This window comes from Mustela putorius, unplaced genomic scaffold (genome assembly GCF_011764305.1).
Source record: "Mustela putorius furo isolate JIRA1106 unplaced genomic scaffold, ASM1176430v1.1 tig00003923_pilon_pilon_pilon, whole genome shotgun sequence".
NCBI classification, from domain to species: Eukaryota; Metazoa; Chordata; class Mammalia; order Carnivora; family Mustelidae; genus Mustela; species Mustela putorius.
In genome coordinates, this window is record NW_025422068.1 from 11,204,251 (window position 1) to 11,227,606 (window position 23,356).

At 40.4% G+C, this 23,356-nt stretch overlaps 2 protein-coding genes across 2 annotated transcripts; one reads left to right on the forward strand and one right to left on the reverse strand.

The window, feature by feature from the left end:
* Nucleotides 1–8,221: 8,221 nt before the first annotated feature.
* On the forward strand, nt 8,222–9,823 carry LOC101678174 (T-cell-specific guanine nucleotide triphosphate-binding protein 2-like). Its single transcript, XM_013059667.2, is given in 2 exon segments — nt 8,222–9,243; nt 9,246–9,823. Coding segments are annotated over 2 exon segments (1,359 nt in total). The 5' UTR covers nt 8,222–8,225; the 3' UTR covers nt 9,587–9,823.
* Nucleotides 9,824–21,568: 11,745 nt separating this feature from the next.
* On the reverse strand, nt 21,569–22,806 carry LOC101673202 (immunity-related GTPase family M protein-like). The gene is given in 1 exon segment (XM_013059668.1): nt 21,569–22,806. A coding segment is annotated over 1 exon segment (1,185 nt). The 5' UTR covers nt 22,789–22,806; the 3' UTR covers nt 21,569–21,603.
* Nucleotides 22,807–23,356: the final 550 nt, after the last annotated feature.

Genomic DNA, 23,356 nt, shown 5'->3' on the forward strand with positions numbered 1-23,356 from the left:
TGGTGAATAATCCTTCTAATGACTGCTGGATCCTTTGGCTAGTTTCTCAGTGAGAATTCTGGCATCCATGTTTTTAATGGATATTTTTCTGTAATTCTCCTTTTTGGTGGGTTCTTTGTCTGGTATTGGGATGAAGGTAATGCTAGCCTCATAGAATGTTTTCCTTCGATTTCTATTTTTGAAATAACTTCAGAAGAATAGGTATTAGTTCCTCTTTAAATGTTTGATAGAATTCCCCTGGGAAGTCATCTGGCCCTGGACTCCAGTGATTTGGGGGAGTTTTATTACTGCTTCAATTTCCTTGCCAGTTATGAGTCTGTTCATGTTTTCTATTTCTTCTTGTTTTCAGTTTTGGTAGTTTATAAGTTGCCAGGAATGCATCCATTTCTTCCAGATTGCCTAATTTGTTGGCATATGGTTGCTCATAATGTGTTCTTAAAATTATTGTATTATTGCCTTGCTGTTGTTCATGATCTCTCTTCTTTCATTCATGATTTTATTAATTTGGGTCCTTTCTCTTTTCTTTTTGATAAGTTTGCTGAGGGATTTATCAATCTTATTAATTCTTTCAAAGAAGCAGTTTCTAGTTTTGTTTTACTGTTCTTCTAGTTTCTAGTTCGCGGATTTCTGCTGTAATCTTTATTGTTTCTCTTCTCCTGCTTGGTTTAGGCAGTATTTGCTCCTTGAGGTGCAAGTTTAGCTTGTGTATCTGACTTTTCTAATTTTTTTAGAAAGGCTTGCATTGCTATATTCACCCCTCTTAGGACCTCCTTTGCCATAGCCAAAAGATTTTGAACGGCTGTGTTTTCATTTTCATTAGTTTCCATAATTTTTTAAAATTCTCCTTTAATTTCCTGTTTGACCCAATCATTCTTTAGTAGGATTCCCTTATCCTCTAAGTGTTTGAGTTCCTTCCAAATTTCCTTTTCTGATGGAGTTCAAGTTTCAAAGCATTGTGGTCTGAAAACATGAAAGAAATAATCCCAATCTTATCCTTTTGTTGAGACTTGATTTGTGACCCAGTGTGTGTGATCTATTCTAGATAATGTTCCATATGCACTAGAGAAGAATGTGTATTCTGTTGCTTTAGGATAGCATGCTCTGTGTATATCTGTGAAGTGCATCTGGTCTAGTCTGTCACTCAAAGCCCTTGTTTTCTTGTTGATCTTCTGCTTAGATGATCTGTACACCACTGTGAGTGGGGTTTTGAAGTCCCCTACTATTTTTGTATTATTATCAATATGTTTCTTTAATTTGATTATTAATTGGTTGATACATGTGGCTGGTCCGAAGTTAGTGATGTAAACATTTATAATTGTTAGATCTTCTTATTGTAGTATATAGTATCCCTCTTCACCCCTTACTACAGTCTTTGGTTTAAAATCTAATTTATCTGATAATGAGGATTGCTACCCTAACTATCTTTTGAGATCCATTAGCATGATAAATGGTTGTCTGCCACCCTACTTTCAATCTGGAGGTGACCTTGTGTCCAAAATGAGTCTCTAGTACACAGCATATAGATGGGTCTCACTTTTTCATCCAATCTGATCACCTGTGTCTTTTGATTGGAGCATTTAGCTCATTTAGATTCAGAGTAATTATTGAAAGATATGAATTGAATACCTTTGTATTATCTTTAGAGTTCATGTTTCTGTAGATTGTCTCTGTTTCTTCTGGTCTATGTTACTCCCAAGAATATTCTCTCTCTTCACTTACAGGATCCCCTTTAATATTTCTTACAGGGCTGGACTAGTGGTCACAAATTCTTTCAGTTTCTGTTTGTCCTGGAAGCTTTTTCTCTCTCCTTTCACTCTGAATGACAGCCTTGCTGCATAAAATATTCCTGGGTGTGTGTTTTTCTCACTTAGTACTCTGAATATATCATGTCAGCCCTTTCTGGCCTGCCAGGTCTCTGTGGATAAGTCTGGTGGCAGCCTAATGTTTCTACCAGTGTAGCTTAAGAGCCTCTTATCTCAAGCTGCTTTCATGACTTTTTCTCTTTACCTCAAAATATGCAAGCTTCATTATTATGTGTTGGGGTGTTGACCTATTTTTATTTATTTTGAGAGGCATTCTCTTTAGCTATTGGACTTGAATGCCTGTTTCCTTCCCCAATTAGAGAATTTCTCAGCTTTGATTTGCTCAAATATATTTTCTGGACCTCTCTCTCTTTCTTCTTCTTCAGAGACCCCAGTAATACTAGTATTGTTTTGCTTTATGATGTCACTGATTTCTCAATGCCTTCCCTCATGGTCCATTAGTTGTTTATCTCTCTTTTCCTCATCTTTCTTCTTTCCATCAACTTGTCTTCTCTGTCACTGACTCTCTCTTCTGCCTCATTTACCCTATCTTTTAGAGTATCCAATTTAGACTGCATCTCAGTTAGGGCATTTTTATTTTTGACCTGACTAAATCTCATTTTTGCACGAAGATGTCACTCAGCCCAGCTAGTAACTCTATAGTTGTTCTGCTGCTTTCCATCTCCAACATTTTACTTATATCAATATCAATTTAATCTGTGGCAGAGAGTATTACCTTTGGTTCTTTCTTTTGTTGTGAACCCCTCCTTCTAGTCATTTTGCCCAGAGAAGAATGGATGAATGAGTGAGCACTATGGAAAATATGAACATCCAGACAAGCAAAATACACACTAGACAAGTCTGGGAAGGTCAGAAACTAGAAAAAAATGAGAAAGAAAAAGGGGGAAAAAAAAGATGGTAGAAGATGGTATATAATGTTATAGAGTGGACAGAATGGGGTGAGCGACTTGGTCCTGAGTGTATTGTGGTCTGTTAGAAGACACTAAATCCCCAAATTGTAAGGGAAGCAAAACCAAACAACAACAACAACAACAACAACAAAATATACACACACAATTGAATAGAGAAATACACACACACACACACACACACACACTAAAGTTGAATAGAGAAAAGCCAAAATGAAGTGTATGTATATATATTATATGTGTGTGTGTGAAAATGTAAAAAATGAAAGTTAAAAAAGACCAAAAAACAAAGAGTTGAGGGGCTCCTGGGTGGCTCAGTGGGTTAAGCTTCTGCCTTTGGCTCAGGTCATGATATCAGGGTCCTGGCATTGAGCCTAGCATTGGGCTCTCCACTCCATAGGGAGCCTGCTTCCCCCTCTCACTGTCTGCCTGCCTCTCTGCATACTTGTGATATCTCTCTGTCAAACAACAACAACAACAACAACAACAACAACAACAACAACACAACAAAATCAAGGAGTTGATAAAATAAGAAACTAGTTGAAAGAGGAAAAAAGAAAAAATAGAAAAATTTACACTGAAAGGTAAGTGAATCATGACAACACAAAACACAACAAAACAAAACCAAGTTGTATACATTATTTTCCCCTAGAGCTGGAGTTTTACAAACCCATGTGGGCCACAAACTTGCTGTTTACTTGTTCTTCCAGTTGGCTTTCTGGGGGTGGGGGCTGCTGCCCTGATTGTAGGTGTCTTTCCTGGGAGTAGTTCACCTCCCCTTGTAAGTGGACCAGACTCAGTGTAAGCAGTTTTAGTTGCTCTGAGTGGTGTTTGCTCCCTGAAGGCTCTTCATGCCCCTTTAGAGGATCAAAGTAAAAATGGCCAACCCGATCTCCATCCCAGAGCTGAAAAATGGTGGTCCCCTCTCTCAGGGATAAGCAGTCTTCACTTTGTATGTGCCAAACTCTGCAGACTTCTGCAGTGTGTGCCCACACTGATCCTCCCAGGGGAAGGTGGATGGTTTACATTAACACCCTTTAAAAGGCTCCCACACAGATAGTTGTTGCCTGATCCCACACACATCTGCTCTGCCCCTCCCAGGGGAAGGCAGAGGGTCTCCATGCAGAGAGCAGTCACCCCATCAGGACACAGCTTGTGATTTATGGCAAACTGAGCTCAGAGCCTCCTCCAGAGCTTGCTGACAACTAGTTTCTCTGCTCCAGTGTATGGGAACTCTACTGGCTCAGGCACCCCCATTCTTTCTATGGTTCAGGGGATCCTGAGACCACACTGTCCCACCACCTAGGATTCTGCCTTACTTCACCTGGTGAGCACCTTTCACACAGGGATGTCTTTCCCAGGAACACATTTCTACAGGTTCCAATTTTGTGTTCTGGGGCTATTTCACTTTCCCATAGCTGACTTATGGAGGATCCCTTCCCTGCCCTTTATCTTCCAATATCTCCCCTCAGTTTCACTTCCCTGCACCTACTTTTCTACTTGCAGAGATTTAGCAATTCTTTTCTTACATCTCAGGTTGAATTAATAGGTGTTCAGAATGATATAATTGTCCACCACTTCTCTGTAAATGGGAAGGCTTTATTTTTTATGGATAAATAATATCCCATCCTCTACATATGTACCACATTTTTTTTATCCATTCATCAGTTGATGGACATTTGGGGTCATTCCATAATTTGGCTATTGTTGATAATGCTGCTATAAGTATTAAGGTGCATGTATCCTTTGGAAGCAGTATTTTTTTATTCTTTGGGTAAATATCTAGTAATAAAGTTATTGGATCATATGGTAGTTCTATTTTCAACTTTTTGAGTCACCTCCATACTGTTTTCAAGTACAGTCCCAGTTTGCTTTCCTATGAACAGGGTAAGAAGGAGTGCCATGGATCTTAGATACAACATACACAATGTGCTGGTGGGTAGAGCACTTAACTGTTTGGAGTTTTAAAAATCCCATTTATTTTTTGTTAGTTTGTTTATTCTTTTGTTTATTTAGTGTTTTTTGTAAGCTAGTCCTTTACCTCATGGACACATTCAAAGAACACAACAGTACTGATGTAATTGAATGATGGACACCAGCAGTGCCCAAATAACTAGGGATTAGGACAGGGATTGAACCAGTAGACCTCCAAGAATGGGGACTGCAGCCTGCTTCCACACACATGGAGAACTGTAACTACCACCAACAGTTCCCAAATCAGAATCTGAGTTCAGAACCAAGGGCTAGGTTTAAGTTACTATGAACTATTCAATAGTGTGCCCTCTATGTACAACCACAAATTTCCATCATGGACTAAACCAGCAGGTTCCATTATTGAAGACTGCAGGCAGGAAATGGGGAACAGACTAAGCCAGCAGAGACCAGTAAATACAGACTGTGGCCTGGAATTGGGGAAAGGATTCCAGTGTGGACTTGTGGATTGAACCAAAGCCTAAGAATGTTGCTCTGTCAGAGCCTGTGTGTCAGTGACAGAGTGATCCACTAATCCTGTTTGGAAAGGCAATTCTTTCACAAGCTCCCATGCAAAATAGAGCAGAGCCCATAGCAAGATGGACTTACCAATGATCCTTGTAAATGTTGAGAAAAGGTGAACTCAAAAGGATTCATTGGGCACCACACCTGTGTTTCTTGTTGGCCCCAGATAGAGTCAGAAGTTTGCTTAGGCTGTAGACACTGCCACTAAATATGTTAAACAAAAGAATTGAACCAAGTAATTCTAACAACCTAATTGACTTTATTAAGTGATTTTTGAATTGATAATCAAAATATCCCATCTAGGAATTAGAAAAGAGCTCCATTTTGCTGTAGAAAAGAAAAGGGTTTTAAATGAGGAGAGAAAGCAGAAAAACAATTATTAGGAAAACAATTATTAGGAAAGAATCCTTGTTTTAGGCTCAGTTGCCATCCTAAGGAGAGAGAAGATCTGTCAGTATAGTTTTTAGTGCTGACCAGGAAACTGCCAAGTCGACTGCTGTAAGATTACATCCCTGGGGGTTAAAACTGCTGTTAGAAACTAAGTCTTGTTTACTGACTTTGGGCTTTAACTTAAATGGACCCATTATGACTCTGTGGCTTTCTTTTTAACACATCTCTCCATAGAACTATGAATCCTGTGTGTCTCACACTGACTTTATTTTGAGTCCTAGTTTTATCTGTCACCACCTCATAGTGTGCTCTGCCTTTGCTCCCTGAGACAGAGCTCCGCCCTTGGAAGAGAGCCCTCACCTTGAATTCTACGTCTGAACATTGCTAACAGTAAGACCCTCATTGCTTCTCTCTTAACCTCAACATTTATTTGATTTTTTGATTTGAAGTTGGAAATTATTATATGTCCTTATAGGATTGTTAAGAGGATGAGATGAGGAACATATATAGAGATGCACATCTAAGGTTTACTGGCATGGATTTCTTACATTCCCTGCCATTTCTATTCTAGCTGCAGAGAACACAGTGCCAGAAGGTAAGTACAAGCTCCCAGGGATATCGTAAGGTACTCTGCCCCTGCCCCCCCCCCCCTGCACTGCTGTTGCAGCAGAAAATACTAAGTAACAGAGCTTTACATACAACATCAGGTGAGGTATAGAACCTATAGAAGAATAGGGCATGGCTTTTGTGGAGTTGAAATATGCTCAGTGCACAGAATTTCGCTTTCCACGTCTGCTTACCCTCTAACTCTGTCATTTGGTTCCCTTTATTTCCCTTTATTTGTTCCACTCCTTAGGACCTGTCTCAGGTGTATTTCCTCACCCTCCAATGCATTCTTTTATGTAGAAAGTGGACCGGCTCATGAAACAAGTTGTTTCAAGGAGTCTTTTTGTTTTTCTTCCCCATCCTCTGAGAATGCACAGGCAGGAGACTATAGCAGAAGGAGTTGTAGTCTCACCTTGTTGGCTCGCCCTTGAGGCCAAGCTTGTATATGCCACTTCCATACTTAGTCTCCTTCAATCTGCTTTGTGAGAGGCTTGCTCCCCAGAGGGGTGGTGGGATGCTTTTCTCTCCACACAGCAAGAGGTTGTCCCTGCACATGCCAGATGCTCAGGATTTCCTTTTTTCTGTATGTGAAGAATATTCCTGCTGGGTAGTCGGATGTGCTGGCACCATGATTCCTGTTTGTTTAATAGTTGTCTCTTTCACCCTTGACAAGCTAGACACGCTCCCCCCGGTTTTCTCTTCTAAGGAGAAATGCATGCTGCATTCATATGTGTGCAAGTCCAGACAATGTGCACTTGGTCTGAATAATTTCTTCCAAAAATGTCTTTTGCCATCGTCTCCTGGGCTGCAGCAATGGCTAGCCAAAAGCCCCCAAAGGACGTCTGATCCCTCATTTTATCCAAAGCACACCTCTCCAGCCTGCGTGCTGCTCAGACATCAGTGGTGACTTGAAGTGACTTGCTTCCTGGTCTAAAAACTCTGCAGGGGGCAGTATACAAATCTTTCACATTACCTTTAGTGCTGGGTATATGATTCTTCTGGTGCCCCCCTCTCAAGATATAAGCTTCCAGTGATCAGATAGGTTCAGGGATTCAAGAACAAGCTCAGTTTCATTGATATCAGAGAAAGTGACAGAAGTCCCTGCTTCAGTCTTTGTTCACATGATCTTTTACATCATTGGCACTCTATACATCAGTCAGTCCTCCAGGAAGACTATCTCCCCTGCGTGATTTCTGTCCACTTTTATGCACAGGTATGAAGGAGGTGTTGGGTGGGGTCTTGGAACAGTTGGGGTGGGTCATAGCAAGTGGATAGTCCAACATACTTTTTATAACATGGGAACCCATGCCACCTGCTGTTGCTTTTCCATGAAATACAAAGAGTCCTTTCAAAACTTTCACAAGCCAGCACACTTTCTAGATAAAAGAAAAAACTAGATAAAAACTAGATAAAAAACACACACAAAAGAAAACTAGATAAAAAACATATTTGCAATCATTGAAAGTTTCTCCTAATGAAGATATACAGTATCTTTTCTGAGAAAGAAAGGAGCCAGTCATCCTTACTTAGGTGCCTCATGTGAGAACCAAGTTCTGTGACATGGTGTTGTAGGAGGTTATCAGAAGTGGGTTTTCTGGAGGGTCTTACATCACAGTGGGAAGGGGTGTTGAGATAACTGCTGGTGCTTAGATTCACTGCAATGAAAAAGTAATATTTTAATAACATTACAAACAAAGTAAACTAAAGCAAGATAAATAAGAATGATGTGGGCTTCTGGAAAAGTTTGGATTGAAGAATCAGGCTGTAAAATTAGTCTGGAAGAATGAAGAGTGTCTTATATAAGAAGGGCTTTCCAAGATAAGGGAAGAGCCTGAACAAAAGCAATGACTGGACATAAAGAGAAGCGCTCCTGGGTACAATGTTGTGGCCAGGACTGCCATTATACCTGTCCCTAACAGCACAGCCCATGCCATTTCTTGCTTTATTAACTTTTTCCTTCCCTTTTTTTCTCCTCCCCATAGTGCCTTCTACTGCTCCAGCCATGGGTCAGTCCCTCTCTTCCACATCCTCTTATACAAAGAGTAGTGATTTGGCCTCCAGCTTTGACAAGCTTTTTAAGAACTTCAAGCCAGAAAGCAAAATCCTCTTTCAGGAAACCATCGCATTGATTGAAACACGCCTGAAGGCGGAGGACATTCCCAGAGTGGCTTCTGTAATTAGTGATGCATTGAGAGATATCGACATTGCCCCTCTAAACATTGTTGTGACCGGGGAGCCTGGAACAGGGAAGTCTAGTTTCATAAATGCCCTGCGGAGGGTGAGGCATGATGAAGAAGGGGCTGCCCCCACCGGGGCAGTGGAGACAACCTTGGAGAGAAGAGCATACAAAAACCCGAAACTTCCCAATGTGACATTTTGGGATCTGCCTGGTATGATGACCACTACCTTTCAGCCACAGAAGTATCTGGAGAAGATGAAATTTGGTGGGTATGACTTCTTTATTATCATCTCTTCTACATGCTTCAAAATTAATGATGCTCATTTGGCGGAAGCAATTAGAAGAATGAAGAATTTCTACTTTGTTCAAACTAAAGTGGACAGCGATTTACATAGTGCAAAAATAAGTAAACCCAGCACATTCAATAAAGATGAAATCTTACAAAGGATCCGCAGTGACTGTGTGGCTCAGTTGGAGAATTCTAATATGGGTGGCACTCAGGTCTTCTTAATCCCCAGCTTTGATTTGTCTTATTATGACTTCCCACACCTGGAGACCACCTTTCTGAGGGCGCTCCCAGCCCACAAGCACCACATCTTCATGCAATACCTGCCAAATGTTATGGAGGCCGCCATTGACCCTAAGAGGGATTCCCTGAAACAGAAGGTCTGGCTGGAGGCCCTGATGGCTGGAGCATCAGCCACCATCCCTTTCCTGGGTTTTATCAGTGATAATGATGTGGAGAAGCTGGAGGAGACTTTAACCCTCTACAGGTCTTACTTTGGGCTGGATGACTCATCCCTGGAAACCATAGCCAAGGACTTGCATGTGTCACCGGAGAAACCAAGGCAAACCTCACCTCTCCCCATTTGCTATCAGCTGAGAAGGGTGATGAGTTATTAGGAGAAAAACTGTTGAGATATGTGGAAAAATTCTGCGCTGTTACTGGAGGACCCATTGCCAGTGGTATTTACTTTAGGAAGATATTCTACTTGCAAAATTATTTCCTTGAGACCATGGTGAGTGATGCAAAAGTTCTTAAAAAACAAGTTATTTTTAAGGACCCTGTTGACTCTGGGCAATCCTATCTACCTCAGGATGTCAGGAATGAAAGTGGGGAAAATGAGCAGCCAGATCCTGAATTATTCTCCATATTGGCATGGCACGGGGACCTGGAAGGATGACTTAGGACTTCCCTGAAGCAATCCTGACCCACTCCCCTCAAGGTGTTTCACAGACACATCCATAATTCACTCTGGAATAAACCATGAACTTAATGACCGTTATTTGACAGTGAGAACAATCAGCTCTAAAGATTCTTTTCATATGACCTTTCCTGGGAAAATGAAGGACAGGAGTCTAGAATTTTCTGCTTAGCAGAGAGAATATCTCTTTGTGCGGTGGTTACTACATACCCAGCACTGGTCTTTCTACTGACAGAGTAGTAAGAAAAGGCTGTTCACACAGATCTTCAGAAATTATTTTTTAAATGATTGCATACATAGTCTATTTTTGGCATTCCTATTATTCTGTTGTGAAGGCAGAAATTCTGCTCAGTTAATGTTGACTGATATCCTACTTGTCCTTTCTAGGATTATCATATTGAATAAATATTAATACAGTGAACTGAACATGTGTCACAGGAAATGGAAGAGAAACATTAGCTAAGGAAAAAAAATCTATCTAAGGCACACTGTGAGAGGAAGAAATGTGTAAGATGGAAAAATAGTCCAAGGGTTTGCAAACTGTAGGTCTAGACACCTTTTGGTGGCTGGCAGTATATTTTGTGCCTGAGAATGGAGGTTAGGAAATAAGAGACAAGAGGATTGTCATGAATCTAAGTGGAAATTAAAAAAAGAAAAATACAAAAGGTCCTTAAACATATCCAATCTCTTGTCTAAGGAGGGAACTACAAATTATAAATGGCACCTACAATAAGATATCATTTATCTGCTATTAGATTGGGTGGATTGCAAGTTTGACATTGTGTGGATGAAACTATAAAAATAGTCTGTCATACAATGTTCATTCGTACACAGTGTGTACAGATTAGGCCATCCCTAGGAAAACACGCCTTTACACTTTGCCCCAGTGATCCCACTTTGAAGAATCTGGGCCGTAAAAACTGGGAGTAGATTGGTGATTAACAGGGGATGGAAAGTGGGGGAGAAATGTGTACAGCTTTTGATACTCTAGTTATAAGTTGAATGTATAGCATGGTGACTATGGTTTGTAACAGTCTTTTATATTCTACGACAATAATAATAATACTTGAAATTTGCTAAGAAAGTAGATCCTAAGCATTTTTACACACATACACACAGTATATATGTGAGGTGATGGATGTATTAATTATATTAATTTACTTGATTATGTTAATCATTTCACTACATGTACATATATATCAAATCATCACATTGTACACTTAAAATGATTTTGTTTGCCAATTTACCTAAATAAAGATGAGGGGGAAAGGAATAATAAATCTGGAAAAATTACAAAAAGACATATGTTAAAAGTTATTAGTTACAGCACTATTTGAAATGGTAAAAGACAAAATTTAAATGTTCTTCAATAGGAAACATTATAGCTACAAAATAGATAGATGATTTGACAACTATACAAAGGAGTCAGTAATATCCTCTATATTGCTGTGTTCTCATCTCCAAGATATATTGTTCAATGCAAAAAGTAAGATGGAGAATTATATGTACAGTATGTTAGTGATGATCTAAGATAGTGTAAAATATGAATTACATATTTGCACATATTCTTCAATTAAATATGAAACAACTTCAGTAATAAAATTCAATTGTGTATTGGGGAAGTGATGGGTGGAGAGGCAGTGTAAAGGCTAGTTTTTCCTTAATGCAACTTATTTTACATTGAAAATGCATGCAAATGTTTTACAAAGCTTGGTAACTGTGTAATTAAACAAGATGATCTAACATTTAATAAAATACAAAGCAAATCTAAACTTTGTTGGTATAAGAAAACAACTTATCTCTTCTTCTTCTCCACCCCCCACTCCCCCCTTCCCTTCTTCTTCTACTTTTCTCCTCCCCTCCCCCTCCTTCTCCTCCTCCTCCATTTATTATATTAGTCACCACACAGTACATAATTGGTTTTTGATGTAGTGTTCCAAGATTTATTGTTTACATATAACACCCAGTGCTCCATGGATATGTGCCCTCCTTAATACCCATCACCAGTCCAACACATCCCCCACCCCCTACCCTCTAAACCCTCAGTTTGTTTCTCAGAATCCACCGTCTCTCATGATTTGTCTCCCCTTCTGATTCTCCCCCCTTCATTTTTCCCTTCCTTAAAACAATTTATTTCAAGATTTTATTTATTTATTTACTTACTTATTTACTATTTTTAAAACCCCACTGTAATTAACATACAGTGTTATATTAGTTTTGGTATACAATGGTGATTCAACACTTCTGACCACTTCTCTATGTTCACTACAATAAGTGAATAAATAAGTACTCTTTAATCCCCATCAACTTTTTCATCCACTGTCCTCCCCTCCTCCCTTCCAGTGACCACCCATTTGTTCTCCATAGTTAAGAGTCTTTTTCTCCTTCTGCTTCTCTTTTTTCCCCCTATGATCGTTTGTTTTATTTCTTAAGTTCCATATATGAGTGAAATCATATGGTATTTGTCTTCCTTTGACTGATTTTGTTCATTAACATAATACTCTCTAGCTCCATCCACATTATTGCAAATGGCAGGATTTCATTCTTTTCATGGTTGAGTAATATTCCATTGTATATCTATATATACTACTCTTCTTTATCCATTCATGTGGACATGTGGGCTCTTGCCATAATGTGGCTATTGTTGATAATGTTGCTATAAACATTGGGGTGCATGTGCCCCTTTGAATCAGTATGTTTGTATCCTTTGGGTAAATACCTAGTAGTGCAATCACTAGGTTGTAGGGTAGTTCTATTTTTAATTTTTTGAGGAAACTCCATACTGCTGTCCAGAGTGGCTGCACCAGTTTGCATTCTCATCAATGGTGTAAGAGGGTTCCCTTTTTTCCATGGCCCCACCAACACCTATCGTTTCTTCTGTTCTTGATTTTAGCCATTCTGACAGGAGTGAGGTGATAACTCATTGTAGTTTTGATTTGTATGTCCCTTGTCCATCCCTTCCGTTTTCAATATGGAGGTGTCCAGGTCTAAAATGAGTCTCTTGTAGGCTTAATATAGTTTTTTTTTTTAAATCCATTCTGAAAACCTGTTGCTTTTGATTGGAACATGTAGTCCATTTACATTGAAAGTAATTATTTTTATACATATTTTAAGCTCTATTACTTGTTTTGTCATTTTCTCTGGTCATTTCAGAGATTTTCTCTGGTCCTTTATGGTCTTTGTCACTTTTGGTCCTTCTTTCCCATTTGAAGAATACCCTTTAATATTTCTTGCAGGGCTGGTTCACTGGTCACAAACTCCTTTAAGTTTCGTTTCTCTGGGAAATGCTTTATTTCTCCTTCTATCCTGAATGATAGCCTTGCTGGATAGAATATTGTTGGTGGCAAATTTTTCCCACTCAGCACGTTGAATATGGCATGCCACTCTCATCTGGCTTGATGAGTTTCTCTTGAGAGATCTGCAGCTGGTCTTGTCTATCTTCCATTGTAAGTAAGGATTTTTTTTTTTTTTTTGGTCTTGCTGCCTTTAGGATTTCTTTTTTCTTTATCTCTATATTTTACAAATTTTATTTTACTCTGTCTTGGTGTTGGCCTGCTTCTGTTGATTTTGATGGGAGTTCTCTGTGCCTCCTGGATCTGGGTGTCTGTCTCCTTCCCCAGATTAGGGACATTTTCAGCCATTATTTCCTCATATAAATTTTTTGTCCCCTTTTCTCTCTTCTATTTCTGGGACCCCTATAATATGAATGTTATTATAATTGAAGGAGTCACAGAGTTCCCTAAGTCTATTCTTAAGTTTCATAATTCTTCTTTTTCCCTTGCTCAGCTTCATTATTTTTTACTATTTTGTTCTCTGTATTACTTATTCATTCCTCTGTTTCTTCCAGCCTTTTGTTCATTGCATTAATGCCTGTTTACAATCTCATTTATAGCATGCTTCATTTCTGATTGGATCTTTTAAAAATATTTTATATCTGTGATAAGGATGATGTCTTCAATTATCTTCTCAAGCTGATGATTATAAGGTTTTTTAAAAGATTTTATTTGTTTATTTGACAGAGAGATCACAAGTAGACAGAGAGGCAGGTAGAGGGGGAGGGGGAAGCAGGCTCCCCGCTGAGCAAATAGCCTGATGTGGGGCTCGATCCCAGGACCCCAAGATCATGACCTGAGCCAAAGGCAGAGGCTTTAACCCACTGAGACACCCAGGCACCCCTGCTTATCAGTTTATATTCTCTATCCATCATGTTATTTCTATCTGTTTTGCTTAGATGTCTGCTATGGTCTTATCTTGTTCTTTCATTTAGGATAAATTCCTCCACCTTGACATCTTTTCTAACCCTCTACCTTCTTTTTTTTGTGTGTTAAAAAAGCCAGTTATGTTTCTTATTCCTGAAAGTAATGGCTTTATGAAGAACAGGTTATGTAATGTCTGGGGCTTTGTGCTCCCAAGAATGACTCTGGTTTGCATTAAGTGCGCTCTGCTGTTATGCTCTGGCTGTACAATCCTTCAGGCCAGTTGTCTGCAGACTCTCCTTCCCTGCATGTTTGAGGTAGTCTCCTCTCTATGTTGTGAAGTTTGTTCTGTCAGTCTTCAGACTGATTTCTGGAGTATTTAGGAAGAATTGATAGTTATCTACTTGTGTTCCTGGGAACAGACAAGCCCAGAGTCTTCCTACACTCTGTCATCTTTCAAGGCTCAAATGCCAGCATTTTAAAAATTTATTTTTTACTTCTGGATGATTTCCTGATTTTCCAAGCCTTGTGTAGTTCGTTTCCACCTAGTTCTCAAACTTCTTATTTCCGAGAGATTTTGTTGTTGTTGTTCTCTGACTGTTCCCTGTGTATGGCCTCTGATCTTTATGCATTCAGTTTTCAACCAGCTAGCATTGACTGACAGGCTACTATGTGCCAGAAAATCATTTAGGTGTAGGTATAGTGTAGTAGTTTCTTATCTCTCTGACACTAATGAAAGGTCGATTTTCCCCCTGCTCCCTCATTTCCCTCTGATACCTTTGAGTTGCCATCGCCTTCCCATCTAAGTGCTGCCATCACTGTTAGGGGCTCATGCCAGAGGCTGTGATCCTTGACTGTCCTTTCCTATATATATATAGAAACCTATCCTATGTAAATAGTCACAACACACACACACACACTCTCTCTCTCTCTCCAGGGGAGAAGACAACAAAAAGACAATGAGGGAAGCCAGGAAGCAGGTGAGTGAGTGAAAAGGGATTTAGTTGACCTGAGAAAACAAAACCCTGATGTGACAACAAGGCAACCACATTTGTTCTTCTGTGCCCCAGGCTGGTGGAGGTGCTTGAAGCCACTACTGGGCTGAATTGTGTCCCCCCCACTTCCATCCCATTCTGTGATGAAGTCCAAACCCCCAATGCCTTTGAAGTAAATGTATGTGGAGACAAGTTCTTCAAAGAGGCAGTGAAGTTAAAATGAGATATTCAGGATGGTCCTGAATCCAATATGACTTCTTGTAAGCAGAGGAAAGTTGGATGCAGTCAAACAGGCACACAGGAAAGACCATGTGGACACAGGGAGAAGGAGAAGCTGGCACTCTGCAAACCAAGGAGAGAGGCCTCAGAAGAAACCAACTCTGAAAACACCTTGATCTAGGACTTCTAGCCCCAGAGCTATGAGAAAACCAATTTCTGTTGTTTAAGCCACCCAGACTGTGGGACTTTGCTATGGCAGCCTGAGCAGACAAAGCTCTTGCAGCAGAAATAATTCTGACTAAAACACTAGTGCAGCTGGCTGGTGATCAGGCCAAGGTGAACCCATTTGCAAGTGTGAAACTACCTAGCAAACCACCTATACAGGCATACAAGGATTTCTGAAGTGAACTGAGTAAGGAGGAAAGGAACTGTGAGTGTTGGTGTGGCTTATAACAGAAGGAGGGCAGTTGTCATCACTCCCTTCCCCCTTAGACATGACCTCAAGAAGGAGGCTGTTCTTCCTGTGACTGATCTCACATCAGTTCTTGGGGATCTGTATGGAACAACCATGAAGTCTCAGGCCCTAAAGGGCAGCTGAAGCCCTTGACTGAGTCCAACATGCTGTCATCAGGTGTGCAAGTCTATAGCTAGGTGGGCAGGGAAACTGTCCTCTTTTGCTTCCAGGAGTCACAGAACCAAAGCACACCGACGCAGGAGGAGTCCTTGAATACTACTATCCTCCAATTCCATATTTTATGCATGAAGAATGAGGTCCAGGGTGATGTCATGACGGGCATGGTCCATGGAGGAGGTGGGCCAGAGTCTGAGGCTAGAGGGAAGAGAGTAAGAGTCAGCTGCTGTGAGATTTCCAAGTGGTCTCTAGGTCCTGCACTGATTGGTAGATTTGCTCTTTGGGACAACACAAAAGGAGATAAGTTACATCTGAACTCCCATCTCTCCTCCACAGCCAGCCTAACCCCCATTATCTTAATGAGGGATTTCTTTAATTAGAACTCCTGGGAAACTCGTTTCTTTCCTTGAAGTATTGTTGAAACAGAATGTTGCATTAGTTTCAGGTATACAACAAATAAATCCACAACTCTGTAGGCTCTGCTGTGCTCATCACAAGTGTAGCTACCAGCTGTCACCATACACTACTACTACAATCTCATTGGCCATATTCCCTACACTGCATCTCCTATTTGTGCCAGGACAGTCTTTACCTGAGCGACAAGATCCTCCCCTACACAGCAGAATTTGCTTTGGGTGGTCTCTTTCTAAATGTTTTCTCCTACATTCCATTATCTGCTTCTTCCCCCAAGCCTCTGAAAATACTGAGGGCAAGAAAGCTTTCCCCAGCCACCACCTTCCCTAATAATGGGGGTGCTGAGAGTCACAGTCACCTGCTGGTTTATGAAATGAAGGTGAATGTGGTGATCGTAAAGGGAGTTCCACCCAGACCTTAGTGAGAATAGGAAACATTTCTATTTCATCAGCCAGGAACACCCATCTTACAACCAGACAACCTGAGTTTCTTGTCTCCAATACTGAGAGAAGAAGCAAAACACCAATATTTGCTTTTGTGGGCTTTTTGAGTCATTTATGTTCCTTTTCAACACACTCGTTTTCCTGTCACTGACTTCATAGGAGTTCACTGTATGTTTAAATTTAAAAATGGCACTCAATATGAAGTGATGTCATGCTTTTTGGTTAATTTCCTTTTTGATTTCTCAAGTTGGTAGAAAGTAAAAGGCAAAAAGCATCTTTCATAGTTCTTGAACCACAAAATATCTCTGGTCACATCCAGTGAGAGGAACCATTGTCAGGAGAGTCTTCATTCACTATACTCCCAGAGAAAGGTCTGGGACCTGAATCCAGCCCTGTGACCTCAGAGCTCAGAGCACACTCAGGGTCTCAGTGGGCCACTCTGGCTGTCACACGTTGAAACCTAAACCAGTGTTGCATAGTGATGGTGAAGGAAGGATGGTAGAGCCTCTGTGGGAGGCTGGGTGGAAGCTACCCAGGTGCCTCTTGGGCTAATGCATCTACGTGAGCAGCTCCCCAGAGTTGATCATGGTGCTAGCTGGAAGAGAAGGAGAGTTTTCAAGGCTTCAGTGACATAAATAAATAAATAAATAAATAAAATTGGGAGTTAAATCCCTGGAGTCTTCCTCAACCCTAACTAAAAACATACTTCCAATCCAATGGAGAGCAACTGAGGCATGAATTAGAATAAAAATCTATTGGGGATCAGACTGTATTCCTGGAAATTTCCAGGAAGTTGGTTTGCTAGAGTTGCCATAACAAAATACCATGGGCTGGGAGGCTTAAATAACAGAAATTTATTCCCTCACTATTCTGAAGGCTGTACATCTTAGATCAAGGTGCCTTTGGTTTTGCTTCTTCTGAAGCTTCTGTCCTTGGCTTGCAGATGGCCCAATTCTCCTGTGTCCTTTATGGCCTTTCTCTGTGTGTGCATCCTTGGTGTCTCTTCTCCTCCTTCTAAAACCAGCCCCATGAGTCACAGCCCCACCCATCTGAGCTCAGTTAACCTTCATTATCTCCTTAATGAGCCTCCTACAGCTTTACAGCTTCAACACAGGAACTTGTGGGTATACACTTCACTCCAGAATGAGCCCTAAGCCTAAAGATATGTTTAGTAACAGTAGTCTTTGTGTAGTGTTAGAGTTGGATTACAGAATGTTGTGTGCATGTCTGAGAACCCCAGCATCCCTGGGGAAGTCCATCAGAGGAGGACCCATGAGAGTGAGCCAGCAGATCCTGCAGAGCTTAAAGGACATGACTCAGGAAAACTGCTTCAGATGCAAATATGGTTAGACACCATTAATCTCCTAGAGACAAGGGGGTGGTCACAGGCACCAAGTTACAGGTATAGTCTATATCTGAGTTGTAAGGTTAGGAGCCTCCTCAACTGGCCAGTAGAGATAGAAATACAGAAAATATCTGAGAGATGGGAGATTTGAGGGTGTTTTGTAAGCAATATATCGTATTCCTTTCACACAATGTGTATCTGTATATTATGACACAGCAATTCCACAGCTAGTTCTAGAGAAAGTTTGCCATAGGTGTACCAGAAACATGTGTAGGATGTTTTTAGAAGGACAGTGTTGAAGAGATAGAAACAACTGTAAAGAACCCCAAACTCAAATTTCCACTGACAGTGAATAGATTATGCGCTATCTTGGCAAAATGGAGAACACATGCAAGAGAAACAATGTAAATGAGAAGCCGCTTTACAGAGGATGGAACACAAACTAATTCAATTTTTCTAAAGCATCCAAACAAGCAAAACTAAATGATATAATGTCTGAGGAAACACACATCTATGGAAATAACTAAAGAAAGTAAACACAAACACACACACACACACACACACACACACACACATATATTAAAGTCCAAATTCAAAGGATCTGTACATCTGAGAATAGATGCAGAGAGACGCAATATGGAGTGATGCTTGTGGGAATATCCAATGATTTAAGTAACATTCCAGTTCTTAATTTGGGAGTTGAGTTAACAGGTATTCATCTTTATATCTCACTTTATTCTGTGTATATATCTGTATTGTATCATATATATCCTACTGTAGCTAGTTGCTGAACATGATTGAGCTTAGAACACATAATAAGGAACAATGCTAAAGGGGAAGAACGATGTCAGCAGCATTATCTTTTTCACTAGACTCTATTTTAAAGCAGCTTTAGTGTCACAGCAAAATTGAGCAGAATGTGCATAGGATTCCCATGAACTCCCTGCCCTCACACAAGTATAGCCTGTCCACTATCAACATCTCACACCATCCTACAATTCATGAACCCAAGCTGACCCATTTTTCTCCCTCCATGTCCATAGTTTACATTGGGTTCCCTCTTGGCGTTGTATATTCTATGAGATTTGACAAAAATATAATTTATCCACCATTATCATATCACACAGAGTGGTTTCACTGCTCTAAATGGCCTCTGTGCTCCACCGGCTTGTCCCTTCCTGCCCTGAACCCTTGAGAACCACTGGTCTTTTTCTCATTTCTACAGTTTTGCCTTTCTTGGAATGTTACACACTTGGAATCATGCAGTATTTAGCCTTTCCAAATTGATTTCTCTCACTTGGTAATATGTGTTTCCATTTCATCCATGTCTTCACATCAGCTGTCACTTAAGAAGCCTTCTGAATGCTGAGTGTTGATGGAGGTCCTCCAGGTCACTAGTCCCCTGGCAACACTTCTGACATAGTCCCCAGGGATTAAGACAACCAGGTGACCATTCAAGGAATGGAATGGAATTGGCATTGGTCTTTATACTGGCAACATGGCATGCTAGGAGGAGATAGATCTTCAGAGTTCTAAGAGAAAATGATGTTGTTTCCTATACTCAAACTATTCATTAAAAGTGACCAATTAACGAAGTCCTTAAATTGAATAGCAAAGACTCAGAAAGTACCTCCCAGGGAACTTTTTTTTCTCACTTTGTTTGAGAATGGACCTAATGTGAATGAACCAGGGAATCCAAGAAGCACAAGCACCACCAATGTAATGGATGGATGTGAGCAAGGCCTGTGCTCCAGGCTGGGAGTGCAACTAGTCCAACTGAGAGTAAGAATTAGAAGAGTTGCATGGGACCCTTTCAGGGAAAAAAGGATTTTCTGGAGTAATGTCATCATTACTATGCAGAATCATCTGAGGTTAAGGGAATGGCATAGTATTATTATGATAAAACCATACTGTGCCACTTCCTCATCCCCTTCTTACTTTGCCCCCAGATTTGTTTAATTATCTTATACCTTCAGTTACAAAGATTTGGTGGCTAAAATTTTACACATTGGTCCAATTCAGATTATGTCCAACAAATTTAGATTGGGTTCCATACTGGGTGTGATCTTCCCAGGTAAATAGAGTAAGGTCATGTGGTTGATGGAGAATGTTGCTAGGAAGGACGGTTGCTCTTGTGAGGAATGAATGACTCCCACAGTGGTGAGACCCAGATTATGTTACTTTTGGTATGGAGAGTGAGGTTTCAAACATCATTGAAAAAAAGCTGTTATACCACCAACGTTGGCTTTCTTTTTCAATATCCCTTTGGCTATTCGAGGTCTTTTCTGGTTCCATATAAATTTTAGAATTATTTGTTCCATTTCTTTGAAAAAGATGGATGGTACTTTGATAGGAATTGCATTAAATGTGTAGATTGCTTTAGGTAGCATAGACATTTTCACAATATTTATTCTTCCAATCCAGGAGCATGGAACATTTTTCCATTTCTTTGTGTCTTCCTCAATTTCTTTCATGAGTACTTTATAGTTTTCTGAGTATAGATTCTGTGTCTCTTTGGTTAGGTTTATTCCTAGGTATCTTATGGTTTTGGATGCAATTGTAAATGGGATTGAGTGCTGTGAAGTGTGTAAACCTGGTGATTCACAGACCTGTACCCCTGGGGATAAAAATATATGTTTATAAAAAATAAAAAATTAAAAAAAAAAAAAGAAAGTTATGTAAGGATTAAAAATACTTAATTTTCCAATACTGATAATATATCTATTAAATTTCTATGAATTTAAAAAAAAAAAAAGAAAAGAAAAAAAGCTGTTATAAAAAACAATTTTTGTTATACACACACACACACACACACACACACACAGTAAAGGGAAAAATCTAGAACCAGGGTCTAAAATGGTTTCCAATTAGGAGAATTTCCATAGAGTCTATACATGTTGGGTTAACTGCATAGACAGTGACGTCATAGGCACCGGTTTAGTTTCCTCAATGTTGACAATCAGATTAAGATTCCTTTGACAGACATAGGAGATAACTTTGGCAAAGAACACAACATAGAAGGTAACTTTAAGTAAACAAACACTTCTCTAAAGGAAACATAATCTAACAGGTACTATTTCCTATGACAGGCCCAGCATGAGCTGTGCACGTGAAGAGCATGAACTCTGGGCAGTCAGTGTCACTACTTAAATAGTCAGATTTGCATATACATTCAACAGCTTTCTATTCCCAGTAACAATGGCCCTTGTGTCCATTTCCTGTATCCCTTTTTTTCCCCTATATAAATGTTTTTGTGCAATCAGTGAGGGGAGGTGTAAGGGCAGAGCTTTGCAGAATACCAGAATGGTCTTGGAAACTTTCAAAGAATAGCTAAACATACATTCTCCATCATATTTCCTCAAAGGGAACATCCCAAAGGATGTTCTCCCCTCTGCATCTGTATGCCTCTATGAGTCCAGAGGTGAGAAGTGAAGGAACATGAGAAACCAAGAGGGTCTGGAGAATGGATGTTAATGTTAAGTGATAAGGAGATATCAGAATGAGACTGTATGTTACAGAGCCAATCTTTTCATTCACTTTTGGATCCAGACTCATTTAGTAAGTGATAAGAAGTAGAACAAATTTTAGAGTTTCCCAACAGGGATTCAAAATGAGAAAATCAGTCCATTGCTTTGAAGAACTTACAGCCAATGAAAGTGGAAATATTGAGCTTGATTTAAAATTCAGGAAGGTTACAGTGTGAAAAGAGGACCCCAGATGTCCTGACTTCCCTCCAGAAGAAACCACAGCTCTTCAGATGATGGAGTCTGTGAGTATTTTCTTCATGATGGTCCTGGTGTCCTTGGCAACTATTTCAAGTGAGTGTCTGTGTTTCCACACTCTCAGGTAGTTGAGAACATTATCACCTAAGAATGGGATGTGTCTCAGAATTGAATATAAGTAAGAGGCTGTATTACAATTCATGAAAGATAATATCCTGTCCCCAGTGAGGACAGTGTGCAGATCCTGAGACTTCATAATAGCCCTGTACTCCTCCATAGATTTCCCCATACTCTGGGCCATCTGCTGGAGAGACTCATCATCTACACCAAAAAACAAGTGGTAGGCCATCAGACACTTTGCCAGATCATCTGTATTCTGGATGTCAAGGACGTCCTGGAAAGAATTTGAAGCTATTTGCCCCTGCAAAGAGGTCACCTTGTCATTAATGACCTTCTCACAGGTGTCAGACAGTTTCTCTAGAGGACAATGGTACCTGATATCAGAGATGTCCCTGTGCAAGGTATACCTAAGCTCTGAGAAGTCATTCAATAAAGGGTCAAAGATGGAGACCAGGAATATGATGGGTTTGTGCACTCCCTCCTTTTGGAGGGTTTCCCAAATATTCTCTCGGATATTCTGCAGGAGTCATTCCTCTGAGAGGGTACGTGTGCTGATGTCCCTGTCCAGCTTGGTCCAGACAATGTAGGACTTCTGTCCCTGTCCCTGGATGGCTTTGGCAAGCTTCATGAGATTCATGCTGAACTGTTCCGACGCAATGATGATGAAGAGGTCATACAGACTAAACTGCATCTCTGCTAGATAGTTCCCCAGAGTTTGGGTAGCTGCCCCTAGTCCAGGTAGGTCCCACAACTCCACATTGGGAAAGTGGGGGGGAAAGTAGCAAGTGGGAATCTGGGTGGTCCCCGCCACCCCAGTGGGAGCTGAGTCCTCCTCTTCATGCCCAATTCCCCTCAGTGCATTGATGAAGGAAGGCATGCCATTGCCAGAGTCCCCAGTGACAGCAATTCTCACTGGGGCACTAGATGCTATCTCCAGGGTTTCCCTGACCACCCCCAGCAACTTCGCTTCTACCAGTGCCTTCTCAATGTTTGTGGCAGTTGCCTTAGGTAAGACTGTCCATCCTGTATTGTACTGCAGTGCAGGGATGAAGGATATAGACAATGGAGTGTGAAGGGACTGATTGGGCTGTGTCATGTCTCTGATCAGTGGAGTGACCTGTCGAAATAAGAAAAGCAGGAGAGTTAGGAGGGCCAAGCGCACAGGGTGGCTGAGGATCATCAGATTTGTTATATCAAACCGAGGGTATCATATCCACTCCCAACTCACTGCAAAGGTATTTAGATTAGAAACAGCAATCCTTGGGGCAACTGGCTGGCTCAGTTAGTAGAGAGTGGGACTCTTAATCTTGGGGTTGTGAGTTTGAGCCCCATGTTGGGTGTGGAGATTACTTAAAAATAAAATCTTACAAAAAAATAAAAAGAAAGAAAGAAAAGAAACAGCAAGCCTCTGAAAAACTGTTCAATAGTTTGTCAAAACTTTGAACATATTATTCAACGATAGAAAACGAGGAAAGCCTATCATTTGTGATGACATGAATGTACCTTGAAAACATTATGCCCAGTAAAATAAATCAGGCAGAGTAAGACAAATACTGTATGATCTAACTGATGTGTGGATCTAAAACTGAAATGAAATAATTCATTGAAAATCAGATCAGGCTTGTGGAGAGGCAGAGACAGATGATGAGAGAAGGGTGAATTGG